The 23,014-nt window shown below is 45.4% G+C and overlaps 2 protein-coding genes across 9 annotated transcripts in view; one reads left to right on the top strand and one right to left on the bottom strand.

Annotated features, from left to right (window-relative positions):
- The window catches only part of TCTN1 (tectonic family member 1), a 51,185-nt gene extending 46,673 nt beyond the window's left edge, over positions 1-4,512 (top strand). For both annotated transcript variants that reach the window (XM_030220072.1, XM_030220071.1), the window contains one exon: positions 1,420-4,512. In XM_030220072.1, coding sequence (XP_030075932.1) covers positions 1,420-1,557 — 138 coding nt within the window. In that variant the 3' untranslated portion in view covers positions 1,558-4,512. The remainder of the gene's footprint in view (positions 1-1,419) is intronic.
- A 414-nt stretch (positions 4,513-4,926) lies between these two features.
- The window catches only part of HVCN1 (hydrogen voltage gated channel 1), a 51,512-nt gene continuing 33,424 nt past the window's right edge, over positions 4,927-23,014 (bottom strand). For all 7 annotated transcript variants that reach the window (XM_030220073.1, XM_030220074.1, XM_030220080.1 and 4 more), the window contains exons 2-6: positions 15,066-15,274; positions 11,635-11,739; positions 8,704-8,935; positions 6,757-6,869; positions 4,927-5,429 (exon numbers count right to left, since the gene is read on the bottom strand). In XM_030220073.1, coding sequence (XP_030075933.1) covers positions 5,367-5,429; positions 6,757-6,869; positions 8,704-8,935; positions 11,635-11,739; positions 15,066-15,245 — 693 coding nt within the window. In that variant the 5' untranslated portion in view covers positions 15,246-15,274 and the 3' untranslated portion in view covers positions 4,927-5,366. The remainder of the gene's footprint in view (positions 5,430-6,756; positions 6,870-8,703; positions 8,936-11,634; positions 11,740-15,065; positions 15,275-23,014) is intronic.

The raw sequence follows: 23,014 nt of genomic DNA, 5'->3' as shown, positions 1-23,014 counted from the left end.
TGTTCACCAGGTACAGCCTCTTCCTTTGCATTAACCAGCACATGTTGCACTGGCCTGATGAAGGAAGTATCAATATATATAAAAGGCGAGCGTCGTACTCACTCGCAAATGCGCAGTAGAGACCTCTGCCCCGCCCCCGCGTCAATACGTGATGACGGGGGGGGGGGGGTGGAACAGAGAGGGTCTGTACTGCACATTTCTGAGGGAGGGACACCGCAGTCTAACGCTCCCCCCACCCGAGTCACCGCCACCACCCACCTTCTACCCGGTCGGGCCCTCACTCCACTATTGAAACAGCGAGGGTCCGGGAACGCAGCACTGAGCTCTGCTGAGCTGCCGACATCGCCCTTCCTTTTTCTTCTCTGCCTCGGTCCCGCCCTCGACGACGTTACGTCACACGAGGGCGGGACAGACAGAGAAGAAGAAGGAAGGCCGACGTCGGCAGCTCAGCAGAGCTCAGTGCTGCGTTCCCGGACCCTCCGCTGTTTAAATAGCGGCGGGCCTTTCAACCCCCCTTCCTATAATAGCCCGTTTTTACGGGCTCAAAGGCTAGTAGCTGTTGAAAGCTGGTCAGAGATGTTCCTTTATTGAACTACCACCTACAAATTTTGTTGGCCATATCTTCTAGTGGGCTAACATGGCAACTGCATCACTTAAACTCGTACAGTAAATCAGCTCTCTTTTTTTTTCTGAATAAAGTGGAATACTGATTTCAAACCATTTCAGTCCATGTGTAGCTTCATCATGCCTCCTCTAGCTATATTTAAGTCCTCCCTAAAACCCTACCTTTTTGCAATCTGAAAACCTGGCTCTTCCTGATAGTCTTGTTGATTGTAGTCATGTTTATCATGCTGTGTTTCCTGAAACCCCCTATCTGTTTTGTCTGTGCAGCAGGCTTAGACCAAGCTCCGTGGACGTGTAGTAATGCTAGAGCAAGGTGCAGTTAGTGAAAGGCTTTATCTATTGCAGTAGGCTGACCCAGTTCTGTGAATTTAGGTTGTAGTTGGGGATGTGGAAGCTAAAACTCATTTTGTTTACAGGCTTTTAAAAAAATTATTTGGGGTTGTATTTTGTTTTTTTAAAGTGTGGTGGTAATGTCAGCAATGGTGTACCCGATTGATAATACAGGGGCAAAATAATTTTTTTTCTGTTTGTTAAAAACAGTATGGGAAATGTTTCAGCTGAATGTACATCACTAGTTGTGGTTTTCGTTTTTCAATATGAGACTCGGGGGGGGGGGGGGGGGAAGCTTGAACGGTTTAGATTAAAAGAGAATTTTGCTATTTTAAGAGTTCTGGACTGGGGCAACAATGACAAAGTGGTGGGTGTTTGTCTGCACTGAATCAGATTCAGCTACTGTTAGTTTGGTGATGGGTAGGATGGATGCTCAGCATTATGTGTGTTGTTTCCCCCTCACAGGCTGGAACGGCACAGACTGTCCAGGTCCTAAGCTCTGTTACTTTTACTGATGCCTCTGCACCTGCCCAGCCAGGTTACAAAGCTCAACCAACCATTAATGCCAAGCTTCCCTTTGATTTTTTTTATCCTTTTGTTTAAAACCAAATCATGATGACTTGCTAGATATGTCCTGTTCTTGCTTAATGTTGTAAATATTTGGATTTTGAATGTTTCATGATTGTAAATGATTTACTGTACTGATTTATGAGCAGCTGGTGTTGCTGCTCTGTGATCAGTTTCTCTTTCGTTGTAACTCAGCCACATGCAAATAACTTATTTGGCCTTGGTATTTTATTATAGTGAATATGAAAGTAAAGCCTTGGTATTTTATTATAGTGAATATGAAAATAAAACAAGATTAATGGTACATAGCCACCCTTTGCGAAGAAACAATTAAACTTTAGGCATCTTAATGTTTTTTAAATTAAATGTTATATACAAGGGGAAAAAATTCAAATCTACAGTCAAAGGACACTATTTTTAAATTCGGTCCCCACCTACTAACCAGAGAAATGGCAATTATTTCCCAAGCAGCAGCTGTAGCTGTACATTTCATGTGGCTTCAAAACAAGTGTTCGGAAATTACTGCATCTGCAGTAGTAGCAAATTTGAAACTTACAGCTGGTTCTTTTTAAATGATGGTTCCAGGCAATGACTGCATGACTGGGCTTATGAAGCCTTGAGGGGCGAGGGACTGAACTGACCAAGCAACTTAACCTTTACTAGGTTTTGTGCTATAGAGGTAATATGGTTCAGGGCAGGATCCCAATACTCTACCTCTGGAGTGGAGGAGTAGATTAAGCATTACAGCAGCAGGGCTGCCAACTAGAAAAGCCAGGTTCAAATCCCACTGCTGCTCTCTGTGATTTTGAGCAAGTCACTTAACCCTTTTGTACCTGAATGTAAATTGCCTTGAGCTATGACTGAAAAAGACATGAACTAAATATAAGACCCTTTATTTCTCCCAAAGGTCAACTGTACCAGTAAAGTAGATTTGCTTGAACCTGACACTTATTTTAATGCTTATGTTTGGTTTCAGAGAAGGCAGTGACTCAAAACAGCTGCTGCCATTTTATTTTATTTAGGAAGAACAATGCAATAGTCCATCAAGGGGTTATTTAGCTCTATTCTCTCTTCCTACCAACCCCTTTTTCTGTTTGCTAATTGTGTTTCAAATAGGCCATGATTTTAAAGGGATACAAGTTAAATTGATAATAAATGTTTCCTTTCTCCTGGTGTCAGGTTCAATCTCATTCTTAAATACCTGGTTGAGGAGAGGATCTTTGTCGTCTTAGACTAAAAGCCCTCCGTACACCTACTAGTGCTATGCTAATACACTGTAATATATGGATGTGAACAGGGCTCTTTCCTTCTTAGCAGTTAAAGGAACTAGCACAAATTCTAGACAGAAAATAAATTGGGAATCCAGTCTTAACCTAAACCTGTATACCCTTACTCAAGGTGCAGAGGTGATTGCTTAGTGGTTAGAGCAGCAGGTTGCTTAAATCTTTCATCCTTTATTGCCTCAGCTACAAAACTTAGGGGGTCTTTTATTAAAGCTTAGCTTGAGTTATCTGCAGCAGGGCCCATTTTATTCCTATGGGCCCTGCTACAGATAACTCGAGCTAAGCTTTAGTAAAAGACCCCCCCCTTAGACAGTAAACCTTTTGGGGACAGGAGAATACCTATTCTACCTGAATGCAAGTGGCTTTTAGGCTGCTGCTACTGAAAAACATGAACCAAAGCCAGACTGTTGGCATCTTATCTTGTCTCATATCACTACAGAGGCTAATGTTATTCTACTGCATCACTAGCAAATAACATGAACATACACAACTAAAAATTTAATCATCTGGAAGAAGTATATACATATTTTAGTACAGTTCTTAATGCTGAAATGAATACAACAGACTTTATAATTATGGCTATCTGGTAATAAAGGTTTTAAAAGCAGTTTACTTGTAGTTTAGCGAATTATGTTTTAGACAGTTTTACCACAGTGGTTGCTAAACCTGTGCTGGGGGAAATCCCCAGGCAGGTTAGGTTTTCAGGATATCCACAAAACAAATATTGATGAGAGAGATGTGCATGAAGAGAGGAGGTGTGTGCCAATCTTGAAAACCTGATTAACTGCCTGGTGTTCCCCTAGGCCAGGTTTGGGAACTGCTCGTTCAACTTATGCCTCTATGAAATGTTATTTAAAAATGTGATACTGAATTGAGGTAAGACAGACATTACTCCCACCATTGGATTAGGATTTAGACAATAGCCTGGGCCATGGAAATGTTAAAATGCTCTCTTAAATGTAGCATTAGGAGGAGGAGGATTGTGCTCATGTGTATGAATTAGGAGGGGGTGCCAGTGTGGGTTACTAGCTCCTCAAACTGCCCTCTAACCATTTCCCCTTCTAAACAAAAATGTCTTCTCTCGCTCCAGTATAGACTGACAAAGATAATTGACACTCACTCAGTCCAATTTTGTTTTTGTTAGTTTTGAGCTCTGCAATTAATTTTAAGTAAGGATTCATTTACTGTAGCTTATTCCAGTGCCAAAACTCAGTGAGTTTAGACAGAAGAACAAGCTACAGTAAATTAATCCTGCCTTGATGAACAAAATTAATTGCAGAGCTCAAACTGAATCAGTTTTGAAAAAGTGCTGTTCAATTCTGTTGCTCAACATGTCACAATTCAACCAAGAAAACGGGGGAAAGAAGTAGCCAAAAATCTTCAGAATTCTCAAACTTTTTTTATGCAAAAGCTTCAACTTGTCAAGGGAAAATCAATCATAGGCTTTTGGTTTTTCCCCCATTTTTTTTTTTTAATAAACCAACCCCAGACTAAGGCCCTCTTTTATCAAGTGGCACTAGTGCTTCCTGGTACGGTAATGCTGACAAAGTTCATTCACTATGAATGGACTCTGTTGGCATTTCCACATGGGAACAGCTAGTACACCTTGATACTAGGCCCTAAGAGTCAACACGCATGTGAAAAATAATTCAAAAGATTATATATTGATAGAGAAAAAAAAAAGCCCAGCAGGGACACCCCTCTCCCCCCCCCCCCCCCCCTCCATCGCATGTGGGTACCACCTGTATTCTCAAAACCATATGCATAACTGTCCTGTGTAATTTAGTATATGGTCTCCACAATTATGCCCTATTTAAAGCTGGAGTTAACTCATTCAAAAGTTGAAAAATCAGAGAGATTGGCAATGGTAAATAAGCTAAGTCATCTTCTTATAGTTATAGATATGAAGAGGTGCACTTCCTGCTATAAAGACTGACCGGTCAACTCTTTAGCTACCATCACTTACTATGTTACTTGAATGGAAAAGTACATTTCATAGCTTATCTACTATTGCCACACTCTCCAGTTTTCCAATTCTTTTTACCATACTGGGCTTTTTTTTCTCTATGAAGATATAATCTCTTGAATTCTTTTTTTCAATGTAGTTTTTGTTCTTTATTTGTTTTTGGAAACCCCACCCTATTTATGGGCTAAGCCAACAGTTTAGAATTCTGATTATTTGAGGCTGAAATTTGTGACACCACATTTACTTAACAATTATTTTGTGTGTTCCCTGTTTATTTGATCTCTCCCTACAGTCCATATTAACCACTTCACTAGTCTTCAACCCCCCCCCCCCCCCAACAGCATCCAATAAATAATATCCAGAACCTAAGACAAAGGTTTAGCTATCAAATAACTTTTTCAAATAACCATCTGAAAACAATCCTACCAGAATTTTGGTGTTTGTGCAGGCAATTGATTATTCAAATCAATATATAAAAACACATGAACTATATTGAAAGGCTACAGCTATGTATACAAAGATGGTGGAAGGAGCAGTGGAATTTAAGTTGATATTCCCACTTGCAGTTTCTCAACAGATGAGCTGGGGTACTTAGTTTAACGTGCTGGAAAGACTTGATGTTGCTGTAACAGTTTCTGAAGTCTATCAATCTCATCTTCCTGTTTAAAATGTAAAAACGGGAGTCAGTAGATTAGTTACAACAGAACATTTTCTCAGTCTTGAATTTGGGCAAATTATGTTTTCATTGACAAAGGAAGTAAGCTTTACCCTAAGCAAGGCCCATGAACCAATATTTTGAGTCCGTCAGCACTAGTGGAGGCTTAGTGAGCCAAAGGCAATATAGCCAGACCCAGGAAGGAAGGGCAGATGGATATGCTGCTACAGGGGATACACAATGCACTTACGCTGTCTTGGGGGGGGGGGGGGGGGGTGAAAGTCTGGAACTGCCTTCTCATAAGGCAGCAAAAAAGGCATTTTTATATAACTGCTGCATGTAGGTAAAACTCTTCATCCATGTCAAGTGGCTTTGACAACTGTCTCCTGATCCCTATTGGAATGTGTGGTCCATCCCCCAATGTCCCTTTCCTGGGATACAGTCACACTTCTGCTTTCAAACACCTGACTGAGCATGCACCTGTAACCATCTCAAACTAAGGACTATATTTAAACATTTTAGAATGTTTTACTCTACCACCATCAAAAGCAACCAAGAAAAGGGAAAACAATGCCGCTCGTGGTGGTGTAGGACACTGCTAGAGATGGGAGGACAGAAGGCTGGATGTGGCTGAGAAGAATTGTGGGGCTAGATGGACACAGTCCTTCATCTGATTCTTTATATGGATACTACTTTGGTTTAATGATGTAGACCTTTTCTGATTTAATCTTGTAAATGAACTAGGTGCAGGGCTATCTTAGTAAATTGCAGAGGGTTCTGATCATGTTCACCAACTCCCTCCCACTTATATTAATAAATTTAGATGTATCAAAAATCACCCCATCAGCCATGCATGGCAGCACTCATTCAAAACACCACCCGATCACAGCAGGTGCAAAGGCACCCAGGCATGACGATTGTTCTCATGCAGTGGTTGACTAAGACACTTCTACCCCATGTTTGTGTAGGTAGTAACAACAACAAAAAAAAAGGCAGGTCTCCCTTTCAACTCCAGCCAGCCAGTGGCTGCAGCTGGCAAAGAAAGATCTCAAGTCCAACCAATGGGTGTCACTACTGAGCAATTCCTGAGGCTAGGAATATCAGATTGATCCACCCAATGAAGCAGGTCTGGGAACTGAAGTCAGGTCTTCTGAATGGTAGGGGGCAGCAGTTGTTACAGAGCTAACCCCCCGCCCTTTTTTTTGGTAGCACTAAAATGGTTTCTTTTTCTATTGATATCAGTTTTTTTCTCTGCCCCTCAAAACATTTGCCCCCTAGTAGCCAAAACCAATATGGAAGACTGCTTTGAGTGCAGAAAACTGCAGGAATACCTTCTGTTTGCACTGCTGTTGAAGTTGCTCAACTGTTTCAGACAGGGCGTGATTGGCTGCTCTCAGCTTAGTTATCTTTTCTTCAGCAGTTGTTTTTATGGATACAATTATTCCTGTTTAAAGAAAAATCAAGTTTTCAGATTACAAAAAGTCCTAATTCAAAAACAGCTTCATCTTCATTTCAAATTACATTTCTGGGCTTGTGCCACTAGTCCAGCTTCCTTCAGCAATGATATGCCTTCTCTCTGTTAATCTTAATTGGATTATGTAAAATTGTTTTGTAGTGGATAAGAACCTGAATAAAAAGCTCTGTTGATGCAGAGTAATAAATATGACACAATGGAAAGATATGCAGTAGTATAACCTATATCATCTCTTCATGTTAGTTATACAATAGATTTATTTATTGTATAACTATTTCCCCACCTCATCATTTATCATAATAGACAAAAAAACTTTTAGTTTAGCATTGCCTTGAAGTTTTGGATTCGCTGTAACACTTGTAGTACATACAGTTGGTTGGTGATCTTTTGACATTTCCCTAACATAGTGGAGTGCTTCTATAAAAAGTACAGGGAGCAAAATAACGTAACAGATCGTGGTCGTAATCTGTTGAGGAAAACCCAGCACTTGCCCTGTCCTTTATCCTCACCTATTTATTCCCTTAATCGTTCTGTCTGTTTACCTGTCTTATCTAGATTGTAAGCTCTTTGAGCAGGGACTGTCTTTTTGTGTATGGTGTACAGCGCTGCATATACCTTGTAGCGCTATAGAAATGATAAATAGTAGTAGTAGTAACTCAAGTCACATTATGAAAGATCTAGATATCGGTGTAGAAGTGCCTTGTGGTCAGGAGTAGAAAGCATAGTGTTTTGTTTTGTGTGTGTGTGGGGGGGGGGGGGGGTTTGGACACCAAAGTTTCCTCTTCAACTTTTGAGACTGTCAGAGCCAGAGCTAGGAAATCTGGCAGTATGAGCCACCTTGGACAGCTACACAGAATGGCTTTTTCCACAGTTTTGTATATATTCTGCACCCCTCCCACACTCAACAGACCTAATCTCATCTTGGGGCCAAGCAGCAAGACTATCCAGACCTTAGAAAGCATGGGCTCTGAGTCTGGCTACACAGGCCCAGAAAATATAAATGGGGCTCTGAAATGAACACTGGAGAAGATTGGCACAATGTGTGATTCTATAAAGGGCACACATCAGTATTCTATGACAACTCGTGCAACCTTTTGGAATGCCCCTCTCATGGTCACATCTCCTTTTGAGTTGTGTGTGATGGGATTTGGGCACTGTGTGTGTTAGTATAGTGCATTGCTAGATGCATGTGCAAAATCATAATTGGTACCAATTAACACCAATAATTGGCAGTGGCCAATTATTACTCAGTAATGGCTCATTATTTAGCCAGTTACATTGTGTATATATCTTGGGATCATGTGCAAAATGTTAGGCCTCCCAAATCTGAGCACCATATATAGAATCCGGGGGGGTAGATGTTATCTTTGAACAATTACCATAACTCTCCCTCTCCTTGTGTACTCTCCTACCTCCAGGGGGCAGTGCACAGTACCCCCTTAGCAAACCCCACCTGGGGACTTTTCACATGGCAGTGCCAGTGAGCTACTAGCTCAACAGAAGGCACACTTTTAATGGCAGGTTCCACATTTGCTCTGGTACAATATTTAAAAAATGTTTATCCAAAATCATCATAAGGTATTAGAAAATGCAGGGTATTCATCAATACAAACAACAAATAATCCTAAAATCCAGCACCAAAACGGTAGTAGTATTGTTGATGGCAAGTGATGCGTCATCCACTAATTAGATAACTGCAAAATTTGCATTCTTACACAACAGAAAAATGTGCTCACAGTTCTATATTAAAAGCTTGTTCTAAAACAACTCGCTACTGCAATAAATGCTGAGCTGAAACCTTTACCATTTATAATTCTAGCAACTCTCCAGAGCCTGAGAAGAATTAATAATCCCACTGCCTGAAATAGATTTTCCTGGGCAATGTAGATGATGTCAATAATGAACGAGATCAGCACAACAACAGCATCCAAAATTTCAAACTTGTGATGAAAGAATTCCAGACGATAAGCATAAAGTTTTCCAAAGATTTCCACTACAAAAAATGTTAAAACGGAAAGACTGAGGTAGTGAAATACCTAGAGGGAAAAGCAGAAAAAAAAAAGCAAAAATGAAATAGCGGAAGACCTGAAATTATAAAGAAAAGGGCCTTAATAGGTTTAATGCCCAAGATTTCAATCTGATCATGTCTAGTAAATAGTTCAAAGACACAAGTATGCAAATTACTGTTTGAATACATTCATTCCTGTTACTATTCTGTGAATCTTCTGATCCTTTGAAAGTTAGCCTCCTTCGTTAAAAAGATGTGCGGTAGTGTAGTGATTAGAGCGTGAAATATGAGAGTCATTCCAAAGCTGAAGTTCAAAGCTCAGTTCTATCAGATTCAGTGTGTGACCTTCCAGGGTCCACTGAAAACTGCTATTTTATTCTGATTTTTAGTCATTTTTTCATACTTGCTCAGCCCTTCTTGTTGCCTTTCCTACTATCCCCATGGATGCTCAAATGACTCCCCTCCCCCCCACACCTTTTCCCTACAAAAGGGTGACATCAGCAAAGCAGAAATTAAAGCTTCATACATAGGTTTCCAGTGCATCTCCCCCTCCAGCTTCCACACCAGCCACAGAAAAACATCCTGTGACCTACCTATCTGCTAAGAGAATTGGGCACCTCCTTTCAGCCTAGGAAGAGGAGTTTAAAGAGCAGGACAGGTGGTTCCAGCTCCAAGACTGCATAAGAAAAAAAAATGGGAGGCCACTTTCATGTATGAATTTTCTGTATAACATGCATCACGCTGGCCACTAAGCTACACATTTCTTAAATAGTGTTATCCAGGTAGATGTGGTGACTTCTGTAAACTGACTGAACTAGAGATGCTGAAAACAATCCTATATAATAAAACACACCTCCAACGTTCTGAAGCTGAGAAAGTGAAGCCTTGAAGCATTCGTGCTCTCTCTAAAGCTGTATCCCATCTCCTGAAGTGATGTCAGCGTACTTCCAGGACCAACCACAGGTGGGAGGGCAGGCGCACGGTGGCGATTGGCTCTACCGTTCAGGGGGCATGCATGCTGAGCTGTGCACGGCAGCAGAGGTTGGGTGGTTGGCGGAGGGGCAGAGATTTGGGCGGTTGGTGCTGTAACGGGAAGGAGAATCGCTGGGTGGCTGGAGGGGGGGGGGCAGGGGAGAGAGCACAATCGCTGGGTGCCTGGAGGGTGGCAGGGGACATAGGAGAATCGCTGGGTGGCTGGAGGGGGGCAGGGGAGATAGGACAATCGCTGGCTGGAGAAGGAGCAGGGGAGACAGGAGAATTGCTGGGTGGCTGGAGGTGGGGCAGGGGAGAGGAGATTCGCTGGGTGGCTGGGGGGGGCAAGGGAAAATGCTGGGTGGCTGGAGGGGGAGTAGGGGACAGAGCAGACGCGGTGGGTGGCTGGAGGGGGGGGATTGAAGAGCATCAGTGGGTGGCAAGGGAAAAAGTACAATCGCTGGGTGGCTAGAGGGGAAGCAGGGGAGAGGAGAATCGCTGGGTGGCTGGAGGGGGGGATACACTGGCACCCAGCAATCTCACTCTCTCTCTCTGTCACACACACTCGCACATTCACTCTCTCACACACACAGTCAATCTCATACATTCTCTCTCGAAAACCTTGCTAGCGCCCGTTTCAGTTGTGTAAGAACGGGCCTGTTTTACTAGTCTTTTATAAACCGGGCTGGTAGAAGTTGTCCTAATTTTTCATTCAATGCAAATCTCTGCTTTCTGCACATGCTATGGCTTCTGGCATGGGTCTCTAGCACAAAATAACATTTTTAAACTCATTAATTATCATTGATTCATTGGGCATGAATTAGGGAAGGTATGAACATGCTGGATGTTTAATCAAGAAACCATTATTATAAATTTCACTCTCAAAAATAAAGTTTTATGCAAGGTGCAGTTTTTGACAAATTGTCTTATTGATATATAATTTATTAGGATTTATTTACTGCCTTTTTGAAGAAATTCTCCCAAGGTGGTGTCCAGCCAGCATAATCCAGACATAGGCAAGAAGCAGTTACAGCAGTAAAAAATATTTCAGAGAGTAGTAATACTTTGCCATAATGTGTGCTGCTAACAATGTTGGCACAATACACATTAAAACATCTTCATAGCATAGGGTGTAAGCAGCAGTGGAATAAATAGAGTAACAAAAGTTAAATAGAAAATAAGGTTGTATAAGTTTTGTAGAGATATATACACACATGTACTTTTACAAAAGCTTAGTGTGTGCTAAATGCTAAGTAGTCCATGGATATAAAATATACTCCTACTAAGCTTTAGTAAAAAGGCCTGAAAGAGATTTAATAAACAAGTATTTGAAGGATCTGGCCTTGCTCACAAGCAAAAAAAAAAAATCAGCCACAATATCACAAAAGGTTATGTAAAAAAAAAACCCAACAAACTCTCTTCACCATCTGTCAATCTTTGTAATAGTGACATTCAGCTACAGCCCTTAGAGAGCCAGGAAGGAAGTACTCTGCATCTGTATGTCCTTGTTATAGGCTACAGGTCAATGAAATGTTTCTAAATCTTTCAAAAATAAAAGCAGAGGCCAACGTGGCACTTTATCTCAGTTCTCTCTCTTTGTCTCATATATCTAGTTTTGGAGAGGATGTTACTGTCTCTAGGTGATCTAACTTCTCATCAGACACTCCCACAGGTTCAGAATGTCCCTTGTCAGGTCAAGAGCTAGGCCCTGTATCCCAATTCAAATGCTGTACTTACCACATTATTTTAATTTACCTGAGGTGCTATATGATGCGTATCTGGTTTTATGATTTCCAAATCTAATAGGATCTCACAAAGCACAAAAAGCGCATCAATGACAACTAGACATACAATCGCAATCTGTAAGAAAAAAAAAATAGTGTTTGTAAAGGTTTCCTATATTTGCAGTGCAGTAAAACTGATCAAACTATACAGTATTATCTGGTACATACTTATATTTCAAATAGTTTTATTGACAATACTTCATCTCAAACAGCACAACAAGGCAATTTTGTATAGTAAACAGCATAATTCAGTGCTTTAACCATATAGCCATTGGTCTTTAGTCTTTAATCTTGCAATCAAGCCCCCTACCCCCTCCCTCTCATTTCCTTCCCATCCCTCCATCTCCCCCCTCCCTTACCCTCCCCCCCTATAACAAGCAGGACCGGATTATACCCCTCTCCCAGGCCTTCAGCCAAGCCCTCCCGGTTAACCAGTGTTGAGATGCAACTACGTCCCCTGGGGCTCAGCAGTTGTAAATATGGGGCCCAAACCTGGAGAAATAGCTTTTTACGTTTAGCTGACCGTTTTGAGTCCCGGGCTTCCCATGAAGCCAAAAGGTGTACCTGGTTTCGCCAATGCCAATAGGCAGGTGCCTCCGAGGAGGTCCAATATTGCAGAATACACTTACGAGCAACCAAACTCAGCTTCCTACAGAAGAGAGCTGCATGCGCATGTAGAGGGGCAAAGGTTTGCCTTTCTGTTCCTAGAATTTTATTCCCCGTCCGAATCAGAAATCCACGTACCCGCTGCCAGAATGCGCATATCTTCGGACACTGCCACATTGCATGACAGAATGAGCCGGGACCCCCTCCACATTTAGAACAGTTAGAGCTCTCTGGTCCCAACAGGTGAGCCAGCTGTGCCTTGGACATGTATCCCCATAAAATCACTCTATAACCACATTCTCGCAATCTTTCATCTGTGACTAACTGTCGAATCCCCTTCAAAGTTACTGCCACATCCCAAGACGCTAGTGAGAATCCTAAGTCTTGCCCCCTCCCTGTCCATCTTCAAGTCCCTGCTTAAAGCCCACCTCTTCAATGCTGCCTTCGGCACCTAACTCTTACCTTCAGGATATCCGGACTGCCCCAATTTGACTGCCCCTATCGTATTGTCTACTCACTTGTCCTTTAGATTGTAAGCTCTTTGAGCAGGGCCTGTCCTTTTATGTTAAATTGTACAGCGCTGCATAACCCTAGTAGCGCTTTAGAAATGTTAAGTAGTAGTAGTAGTAGTTCCCATTTCTGTTTAATTCCCTCATAACTTCTCATAGGCATGCTACGAGCCAGGGCCCCATATAACTCAGAGACCGAATATCTCTTCGTCACCAATTCACTAAAAAAGCCCCGGAGCCTTTCCCCCAGCCGACTGCCCAAGGCGGCCTGATTCAACGTCTTCAGATAGTGTTTAATCTGTATATAGGCAAACCTATTTCCCCAGTCAGACCCTATCTTACCTTGTATGGCCTCATAGGGCAACATTTCTCCATTTACTTGTAACAAATGTTCCAACTTCGTGATGCCCTGCCTTCCCCATCTGTATCTGGTACATACTTAAAAAAAGCAACAAAAGTCTGAAAGATAAAGCATTAACCTGCATAGATCTGCAGATCCCATGCTTAAGGCACACTACCACCTCAAGCCAGAGAGGGGCAGACTATGGGGCTCATTTTCAAAGTACTTACTTATAAAGTTCTAGAGGTTACTATCAGGCTCATTTTTGAAAGAGATGGACGTCCAAAAAGTGACATAAATCGGCATTTGGACATCCATCTCACAGAAACGTCCAAATCGGTATAGTCGAAACCCGTTTTTTGACATCTTCTTGGAAGTCTGTCAGGACGTCCAAATCCCAAGGGGGCGTATCAGGGGCTTGTTCAATGCGGGACTTGGGCGTTCCTAAGACTTCGACATCTTTGAGCCATAATGAAACAAAGCAAAGACATCTAGGACTAAAACTTCGAGATTTTCAGCTGGACCTGTTTTTATTACGAATAAGGCACAAAAAGGTGCCCAGATGACCACTGAAGGGAATCAGGGATGACCTCCCCTTACTCCCCCAGTGGTCACTAACCCTCCTCCCAACCCCAAAAATCGTGGTGAAGAACATTACTTGCCACCCTCTATGCAGGTCCCTGGAGTAGTTTAGTAGTAGGTGCAGTGCACTTCAGACAGGTGGACCCAGGCCCATACCCCCACTACCTGTTACACTTGTGGAGGAAACAGTGAGCCCTCCAAAACCCACTGTATCCACATATAGGTGCCCCCTTCACCCGTAAGGGTTATGGTAGTGGGGTTTTTTTTTTGGGGGGGGGGGGGGGCTCAACACACAAGGTAAGGGAGCTGTGTACCTGGGAGCATTTTATGAAGTCCACTGCAATGCTCCCCAGGGGGCCCGATTGCTGTCCTGGGATGTCAGGAGGACCAGTCTACTAAAAATGCTGGCTCCTCCCATGTCCAAAAGGCTTGGATTTTGACTTGGATATTTTTGTTTTCGAAAATGGCTGAAAATCAAAGACGTCCAAATTGCAAAACGTCCAAATCCAAGGACATCCATGGTATTTTCAAACACAAAAGATGGTCATCCATCTTTTTAAAAAAATGCCCTTCTCCCCGCTTCGGAATTTTGACGTCTTTGTAAAATGTCCAAATTCTGACTTAGACGTTTCTTTCGAAAATGCCCCTCTATGTAACTTTGTAAGTCTGCTTTGAAAATACACCTCTGTATGTAATACTGCAAACTCATACACTCCACAACCTCATAAGAAAAGCATTTCCTATCAACAAATATTGTGGGGTAGATGAACACTATGTGTTACAAACATGAAAAATGGAGGGAAAAGTTTGCATAAATTACCAGTGGTGCTTCAGTGCTTTCATACATAAATCCAGTCACCACTAACACTTCCAATCATCATTGGCCAAAAAACCTCCTTTTATGCACATTTTATTTTATTTTTTATTTTGTTACATTTTATTATATATAACATCTTCCTCTTTAGTGATTTTTTTTCTCTTATAAATAAAAAAAACTGATAAAAGCACTAAAAGATAACTTTTATTCTGGGAGCATTCTTATATATATTGTTTGATTTCCTCCCGATTATGGACTATTTTACACCACTTTATATTTATGTTGTGCTTGTTACCAACAGGAAAAATAAAGACAATGGATCAACTTATTAGTGAGAGCAAATCTCTACTGTTAATGGTTAATTCTGAAAATTTGTAAAAGTCACGTCTAGGTCCGATTGTGGCAGGTTGCCTTTAAATTTTGATCTCTGGTCCTTAGTGGAAGAGGAGAAAAAAACCCCCAAACAAAAACCCTCTCTCCACCTATTTAAGATTTTGTATCGAAATATGTGATAGTGTTTCTACGTAAAGAGAAGCAGGTTGCTGTACCTGGAACCTGTGTCTGCTATAAAGCCATTTGAGCACATCCCTAAAGGAGCGAGATACAGGTACAGGAGGCTTTCTGTGCTCTTTTTCCTGGTGATGGATCACAACTTCATCCTCCTCCTTCTTCCATTCTGGACGATGATCATCTCCCACAATAGTAAAGTGCCTCAGGATTCTAGACATAATCAACTTGTCTTCAAAAGCAAGGTCTTCTGCAAAGAAAGTGGAAGGGAGGGAAACAAAACAATTACCTCAATAGAGATGGGGGGGGGGATATTCAAAGATACAAACCTAGTCCAAGTTCAAGATCTCTCAAGAGTCAATAGGTCTGAACACTGACCTTTGTACAAAGTGCAAATCTCTATTTCCATATCATCATGCTGATCAATCCATAGACTGGTGGGTTGTGTCCATCTACCAGCAGGTGGAGATAGAGAGCAAACTTTTGCCTCCCTATATGTGGTCATGTGCTGCCGGAAACTCCCCAGTATGTTCTCTATCTCAGCAGGTGGTGGTCACACACAGCAGCAGCTCTGGCTAGGCCTCCAAGCCTAATTTTTAGGTTTTGTTGAGTGCCTGGGGTTGAGGGCTCTTCTTGAGCAAGTGCAAACCTGGTGGCGCCAGGTCCCTCCTTTTCTCCCCCCTCCCGCTGGCTCCGTAAAAAAAAAAAAAAAAATTTTGAACGTCCTTAAAGGCGTTTATTTCGGCGTTTATTTAAATGTTTATTGCAGCTACTCACTGGGACACCAGGTCGTTACAGCTCGGAGCGTGAAGCAGGTAATTTTTACCTTTTTTATAGCGGGCAGGGGTTCCCCGATTGATCTCCACGTGGCCTATGGCGTCGGAGGGCGAGGGCACGAAGAATCGCTCCCCGGACCGCGTGTGCGCTACTACCGGGGATGCGGGGGTATTAAAGTCTGATTCGCCCTTGTTGGGTGTCAGTTCGGAGGCCGGTCAGTGTCCCGGGTCTTCCTCTGGTGCAGCGGTTTTTCCCGCCATAAACGCCCATCCCCAGCTCCTCGCCTCCGCCATCTTGGCCGGCCACTCTGCTCGGAGAGCTTCTTCTTGGGCCACCCTTGAGCCGGGAGACATTCATGCCATGGACGCCCTTGATTTGGGCGATGGCAAAAAAGCGGCTAAAGTTAAGCGCCGTTCTTCCCGCGCGGCTCCTTCGCAGAGTGTCGCGCCGGACGCCATCTTGGATGCGCAGCATGTTTCTCCCCCGCTCTTGCGAGCGCCGGTTGAGGGTGCGTCTGGGGCTGTGGCCCAGACTGCTGAAGTGCACAGTCTGGGGGGTTTCTCCCCCGAGTTTATTTTGCTGCTGCATCAGGCCTTCCTTATGCAGAACGCTGCCCCTTCTCCTTTATCCGATAAAGGGGTTGAGGCCCCCGGAAGTAAACGCCCTCGGGTGGATTCCCAGGCCTTAGAGGACACTGTTTCCTCTGATGTAGATGAGGGCAGCGTATCTGAGTTCTCCCAACGGTCCTTTGGGGATTCCTTGGAGGAGACGGATTCCCGCTCGGATGGAGCGGATGACCCCTCTGCAGCACGGATCTTCCGCTCAGAGGATTTGCCCAACCTGTTAATGCAGGCCATGAGCATTTTAAAGATTTCCTCTCCGGAGGACGTCTCTCCCTCAGCCCCTGTTGGCTCCGCCATTATGCTGGGGACGAAGCGCCCGCCTAGAACCTTCCACGTGCATGATGCCATGCACACCTTAATTTCAGCTCAATGGGATGTCCCGGAAGCGAGCCTCAAAGTGGCTAGGGCTATGTCCCGCCTCTATCCTTTGCCTGAAGGTGAACGTGAGGCCTTTCTTTGGCCTACCGTGGATTCTTTAATCACTGTGGTGACTAAGAAAACGGCGTTGCCGGTGGAAGGTGGCACGGCCCTAAAGGACGCCCAAGACAGAAGATTGGAGGCGGCCTTAAGGTCGTCCTTCGAGGCGGCTGCCTTAAGTTTGCAGGCCTCAGTTTGTGGCTCCTACGTGGCCAGGGCGTGCCTGACGATTGTGCAGCGGGCTTCCCCCTCGGATCCTTCCTTGAGGGCTGACTGGCCGGCCCTGGAATCGGGCTTGGCTTATTTGGCAGACTTACTGTATGATGTCTTGAGAGCCTCGGCTAAAGGCATGGCTCAGACAGTCTCTGCGCGGCGCTGGCTTTGGCTGAAACATTGGTCTGCGGACCACGCCTCTAAGTCCCGTCTGGCTAAGTTGCCTTTTAAAGGCAAGCTGCTCTTTGGGGTCGAGCTGGACAAAATCGTGACCGATCTCGGCACGTCTAAGGGCAAGAGGTTACCAGAGGTCAGGGCTCGGGCCAGTGCTCGCCCAGGTATCTCCAGAGGACGGTTTCAGGAGGCCTGTCGGTACCGCCCGGGCAAGTCGGGCTCCTCTGCCCCCTCTTCCTTCAAAAGGAACTTCTCCCCCAAGCAGCATTCCTTTCGCAGAGACCGCCGTCCCGGAGGTACGCCCTCCGGTCCTCCCCCAGGGTCTCGTACCCAATGACGGGGTCTTGGTCCATGGCCCAGTGCAGATTGGAGGACGCCTGTCCTCGTTTCTGGGCGAGTGGACCAGAGTAACTTCAGACGCTTGGGTGCTAGAAGTCATCAGAGACGGCTACAAGCTAGAGTTCTGCCGACCCTTAAAAGACGGGTTTGTACTCTCTCCCTGCAAGTCTCCGGTCAAAGCTGTGGCAGTGCAGCAGACCTTGAACAATCTGATCCACCTGGGTGCGGTCGTTCCGGTGCCAGAAAATCAGCTTGGCAAGGGACGTTACTCCATTTACTTTGTGGTACCAAAGAAAGGAGGTTCTGTACGGCCTATCCTCGACCTCAAAGGGGTCAATCGGGCCTTGAAAGTTCGGCACTTTCGCATGGAGACCCTCCGCTCTGTTATAGCGGCAGTGAAGGCAGGAGAGTTCCTGGCATCCTTGGACATCAAGGAAGCGTACTTGCATATTCCCATCTGGCCTCCTCATCAACGCTTTCTGCGTTTTGCAGTACTGGGCCGACACTTCCAGTTCAGAGCCCTCCCGTTCGGGTTGGCTACTGCTCCGCGGACCTTCTCCAAAGTAATGGTGGTCATCGCGGCCTTCCTGAGGAAGGAAGGAGTCAAGTCCATCCTTATCTGGACGACTGGTTGATCCGAGCCCCCTCTTATGCAGAGTGCGGCAAAGCTGTGAACCGGGTGGTTGCTCTTTTGAGCTCCCTGGGGTGGATCATCAACTGGGAGAAAAGCCAGCTGCGCCCAACTCAGTCCCTGGAGTATCTGGGAGTTCGATTCGACACCCAAGTGGGCAGAGTGTTCCTGCCAGACAATCGGATTGTCAAGCTTCAGGCTCAGGTGGACCAGTTCCTCTCCTCTTCAGGCTTGGGACTATGTGCAGCTGTTGGGCTCTATGACGGCCACGATGGAAGTAGTGCCCTGGGCCAGGGCTCATATGAGACCACTACAACACTCTCTGCTGCAGCGCTGGACTCCGATGTCGGAGGATTATGCTGTGCGCCTTCCCTTGGACCCAGCAGTGCGCAAGGCGCTGAGCTGGTGGACGCAGACGGACAAGTTGTCTGCAGGAATGCCTCTGGTGACCCCGGAGTGGATTGTCGTCACGACGGACGCCTCTTTGTCGGGCTGGGGAGCCCACTGCTTGGGAAGGACAGCGCAGGGGCTCTGGTCTCCTGCAGAGGCAAAGTGGTCTATCAACCTCCTGGAACTCAGAGCCATTCGGTTGGCGCTTTTGGAGTTCATCCCGGTACTGGCGTTGAAGCCAGTACGGGTCCTGTCGGACAATGCCACGGCTGTGGCCTATGTCAACCGCCAGGGAGGTACAAAGAGCGCCCCTCTAGCCAAGGAGGCCATGAATCTATGCCAGTGGGCGGAAGCGAACCTGGAACAGCTGTCAGCAGCCCACATTGCCGGAGTCATGAATGTCAAGGCGGACTTTCTCAGTCGCCATACCTTGGAGCCCGGAGAGTGGCAGCTATCTGCTCAGGCGTTCTTGGGCATCACGAAGCGCTGGGGCCAGCCGAGCCTAGTTCTGATGGCGTCATCGGCCAATTGCCGCGCTTTTTCAGCAGAGGACGGGACCCTCGATCCCTGGGAGTAGATGCTCTTCTCCAACAGTGGCCGACACAAGAGCTCCTCTATGTGTTCCCGCCCTGGCCCATGTTGGGCAGGGTGCTAGACCGGGTGGCAAAGCATCCGGGCCGGATAATCCTGGTGGGTCCAGACTGGCCCAGACGTCCCTGGTATGCGGACTTGATCAGGCTCTCAGTGGACCACCCTCTGCGGCTGCCAGTGGAGCAGGGCCTGTTGCATCAGGGTCCCGTGGTGATGGAGGATCCCTCCCCCTTTGGTCTTACGGCCTGGCTATTGAGCGGCAGCGTCTGAGGAAGAAGGGCTTCTCAGACAAGGTCATCGCCACTATGCTGAGAGCGAGGAAGCGCTCTACTTCTACTGCTTACGCCAGGGTTTGGCGGACCTTTGCAGCGTGGTGTGAAGCAGGCTCATTTTCTCCATTCACTGCTCCAATTTCTTCAGTGTTGGCATTCCTGCAAGAAGGTCTGGAGAAAGGCCTGTCGCTCAGTTCCCTTAAAGTCCAGGTAGCGGCCCTGGCTTGCTTCAGGGGCCGCCTGAAGGGTGCTTCCCTGGCTTCGCAGCCAGATGTGGTGCGTTTTCTCAAGGGAGTTAATCACCTGCGCCCTCCACTGCACTCAGTGGTGCCTGCGTGGAATCTCAACCTGGTGCTAAGAGCATTGCAGAAGCCGCCTTTTGAACCCTTGTCAAGGGCATCTCTAAAAGACCTGACGTTGAAAGCAGTCTTTTTGGTGGCTATCACTTCAGCCAGAAGAGTTTCCGAGCTCCAGGCGCTCTCATGTCGAGAGCCCTTTCTGCAGTTCACTGAGGCAGGAGTGACTATTCGCACAGTGCCTTCCTTCCTGCCCAAGATTGTTTCTCGCTTCCATGTGAATCAGCAGCTCTGTCTCCCTTCCTTTCGTAGGGAGGACTACCCAGAGGAATACTCTGCTCTTAAATATCTGGATGTGAGACGAGTCATCATCAGATACTTGGAAGTGACCAATGATTTCCGGAAATCGGATCATCTGTTTGTCCTGTTTGCAGGTCCTCATAAGGGTCTGCAGGCTGCTAAGCCTACAGTGGCAAGATGGGTCAAGGAAGCCATTGCAGCGGCTTATGTGGCCGCGGGGAAGGTGCCGCCTATCCAGCTGAAGGCTCACTCCACTAGAGCTCAGGCGGCCTCGATGGCAGAGGCCGGGTCCGTCTCCTTGGAAGAGATATGCAAGGCGGCAACTTGGGCATCGGCCCATACATTCTCCAAGCATTACCGCTTGACTGTGGCTGCATGGGCGGAGGCCCGGTTTGGAGCTTCAGTGTTGAGGTCAGGGATTTCAATGTCCCGCCCTGGGTGAGTACTGCTTCGGTACATCCCACCAGTCTATGGATTGATCAGCATGATGATATGGAAGGTAAAATTATGTATCATACCTGATAATTTTCTTTCCATTAATCATAGCTGATCAATCCATAGCCCCTCCCAGATATCTGTACTGTTTATATCCTGGTTGCATTTCAGGTTCAAGTTTAGTCTTCAGTTACTTCAGGAGGACTTCGTGTTCAAGTTTTTTCAATTGGATTCTTCAAGAGTTGAGACGAGTTTGTGTTACAGTGAGCTGCTGCATTCCTCTCCCCTCCATTTTACGGGGCTGGATTGAGACTTTAAATTCTGCCGGCACTCCCTCCCGCTTCGTGCGGCTGTAGGGCAGCTTTGTACCCCTCCCGCTTCGGCGGTGTTAGGGTCAGTCAGCTCCTCCCGCGGTTGCGGTTGCAGGATAAGCCAGATCCCCCCACATCGGCGGGGTGGTGTCCCTCCCCCGCTCCGCGGGGATGAGCTGGATGGATTCCCCTCCCCCACTTGTGTGGGGATGAGCTGGGTTAATTCCCCTCCCCCGTTTCGGCGGTGGTGAGCTGGGCAGAGTGTCCCTTTGTGGGTGTAATTCTCTAAGTGCTGAGTCCTGCGGATGGAGCTTTGATATCGACATACTGAGGAGTTTCCGGCAGCACAGTAATTAGACTCTGGAATTCGTTGCCAGAGAACGTGGTACGGGCGGTTAGCTTGACGGAGTTTAAAAAGGGGTTAGATAGATTCCTAAAGGACAAGTCCATAGACCGCTATTAAATGGACTTGGAAAAATTCCGCATTTTTAGGTATAACTTGTCTGGAATGTTTTTACGTTTGGGGAGCGTGCCAGGTACCCTTGACCTGGATTGGCCACTGTCGGTGACAGGATGCTGGGCTAGATGGACCTTTGGTCTTTCCCAGTATGGCACTACTTATGTACTTATGTACTTATGACCACATATAGGGAGGCAAAAGTTTGCTCTCTATCTCCACCTGCTGGTAGATGGACACAACCCACCAGTCTATGGATTGATCAGCTATGATTAATGGAAAGAAAATTATCAGGTATGATACATAATTTTACCTTACAGAATCACTGCAGGTCCATTAGATAGAAACAAGCAGCAAATCTATGTAAGTACATAAGTAATGCCATACTGGGAAAAGACCAAGGGTCCATCGAGTCCAGCATCCTGTCCACAACAGCGGCCAATCCAGGCCAAGGGCACCTGGTGAGCTTCCCAAACGTACAAACATTCTATACATGTTATTCCTGAAACTGTGGATTTTTCCCAAGTCCATTTAGTAGTGGTTTATGGACTTGTTCTTTAGGAAACCGTCTAACCCCCTTGTAAACTCTGCCAAGCTAACTGCCTTCACCACGTTCTACGGCAACTAATTCCAGAGTTTAATTACGCGTTGGGTGAAGAAAAATTTATCTCCGATTTGTTTTAAATTTACTACACTGTAGTTTCATCACATGCCCCCTAGTCCTAGTATTTTTGGAAAGCGTGAACAGATGCTTCACATCCACCTGTTCCACTCCACTCATTATTTTATATACCTCTATCATGTCTCCCCTCAGCCGTCTCTTCTCCAAGCTGAAAAGCCCTAGCCTCCTTAGTCTTTCTTCATAGGAAAGTCGTCCCATCCCCGCTATCATTTTAGTCGCCCTTCGCTGCACCTTTTCCAATTCCACTATATCTTTCTTGAGATGCGGCGACCAGAATTGAACACAATACTCAAGGTGCGGTCGCACCTTGGAGCGATATAACGGCATTATAACATCCTCACACCTGTTTTCCATACCTTTCCTAATAATACCCAACATTCTATTCGCTTTCCGAGCCGCAGCAGCACACTGAGCAGAAGGTTTCAGTGTATTATTGACGACGACACCCAGATCCCTTTTTTGGTCCGTAACTCCTAATGTGGAACCTTGCATGACGTAGCTATAATTCGGGTTCTGAGACATGTAAGAGCAGAAAATTGGAGGTTTGATACTGGCACACATCAAAGTAATTGACTATCCTTGGCCATCTTTGGAGACACAAGCTTCAAAGCACAGTGTAATTACACCCTTAACATCCTGTACATTATTTCAGAATATACAGCATAAACAGAAATCACTTGGAAAGCAAATTTTAGTTCAGAGGCCCTGTTCTAAGACCTCTTGGCATTCCAGTGTGTATCGGTTTCTTGCCCCTGGTATAATTCTGACATATTTATTTATTTAGTGCATTTATACCCCACCTTTTCCCACAGGATACGGGCTCAAAGTGGCTTACATTAGACTGGAAAGGCGATCGCCAGACCAGCGCAATACAAATACATTATGTAAACAAATAAGTAAACAAGAGAGAAGAAAGCAAAGTGCAAAGTGATGTATATATATATAGTTTTGTGCTTTCCTCACTTCCGCTGAAATTCAAAACTTTGGATCTGCTTTTGCATCTAAGGTGCTTTACTTGCTTCCCTTATTTAAACTTTTAATTGAGTCTGGGGTCTTATAGCCAGATGGGTCAGCACCCCTAG

This window comes from Microcaecilia unicolor, chromosome 11 (assembly GCF_901765095.1).
Source record: "Microcaecilia unicolor chromosome 11, aMicUni1.1, whole genome shotgun sequence".
NCBI lineage: Eukaryota > Metazoa > Chordata > Amphibia > Gymnophiona > Siphonopidae > Microcaecilia > Microcaecilia unicolor.
This window is presented reverse-complemented; position numbering and strand designations above follow the sequence as displayed.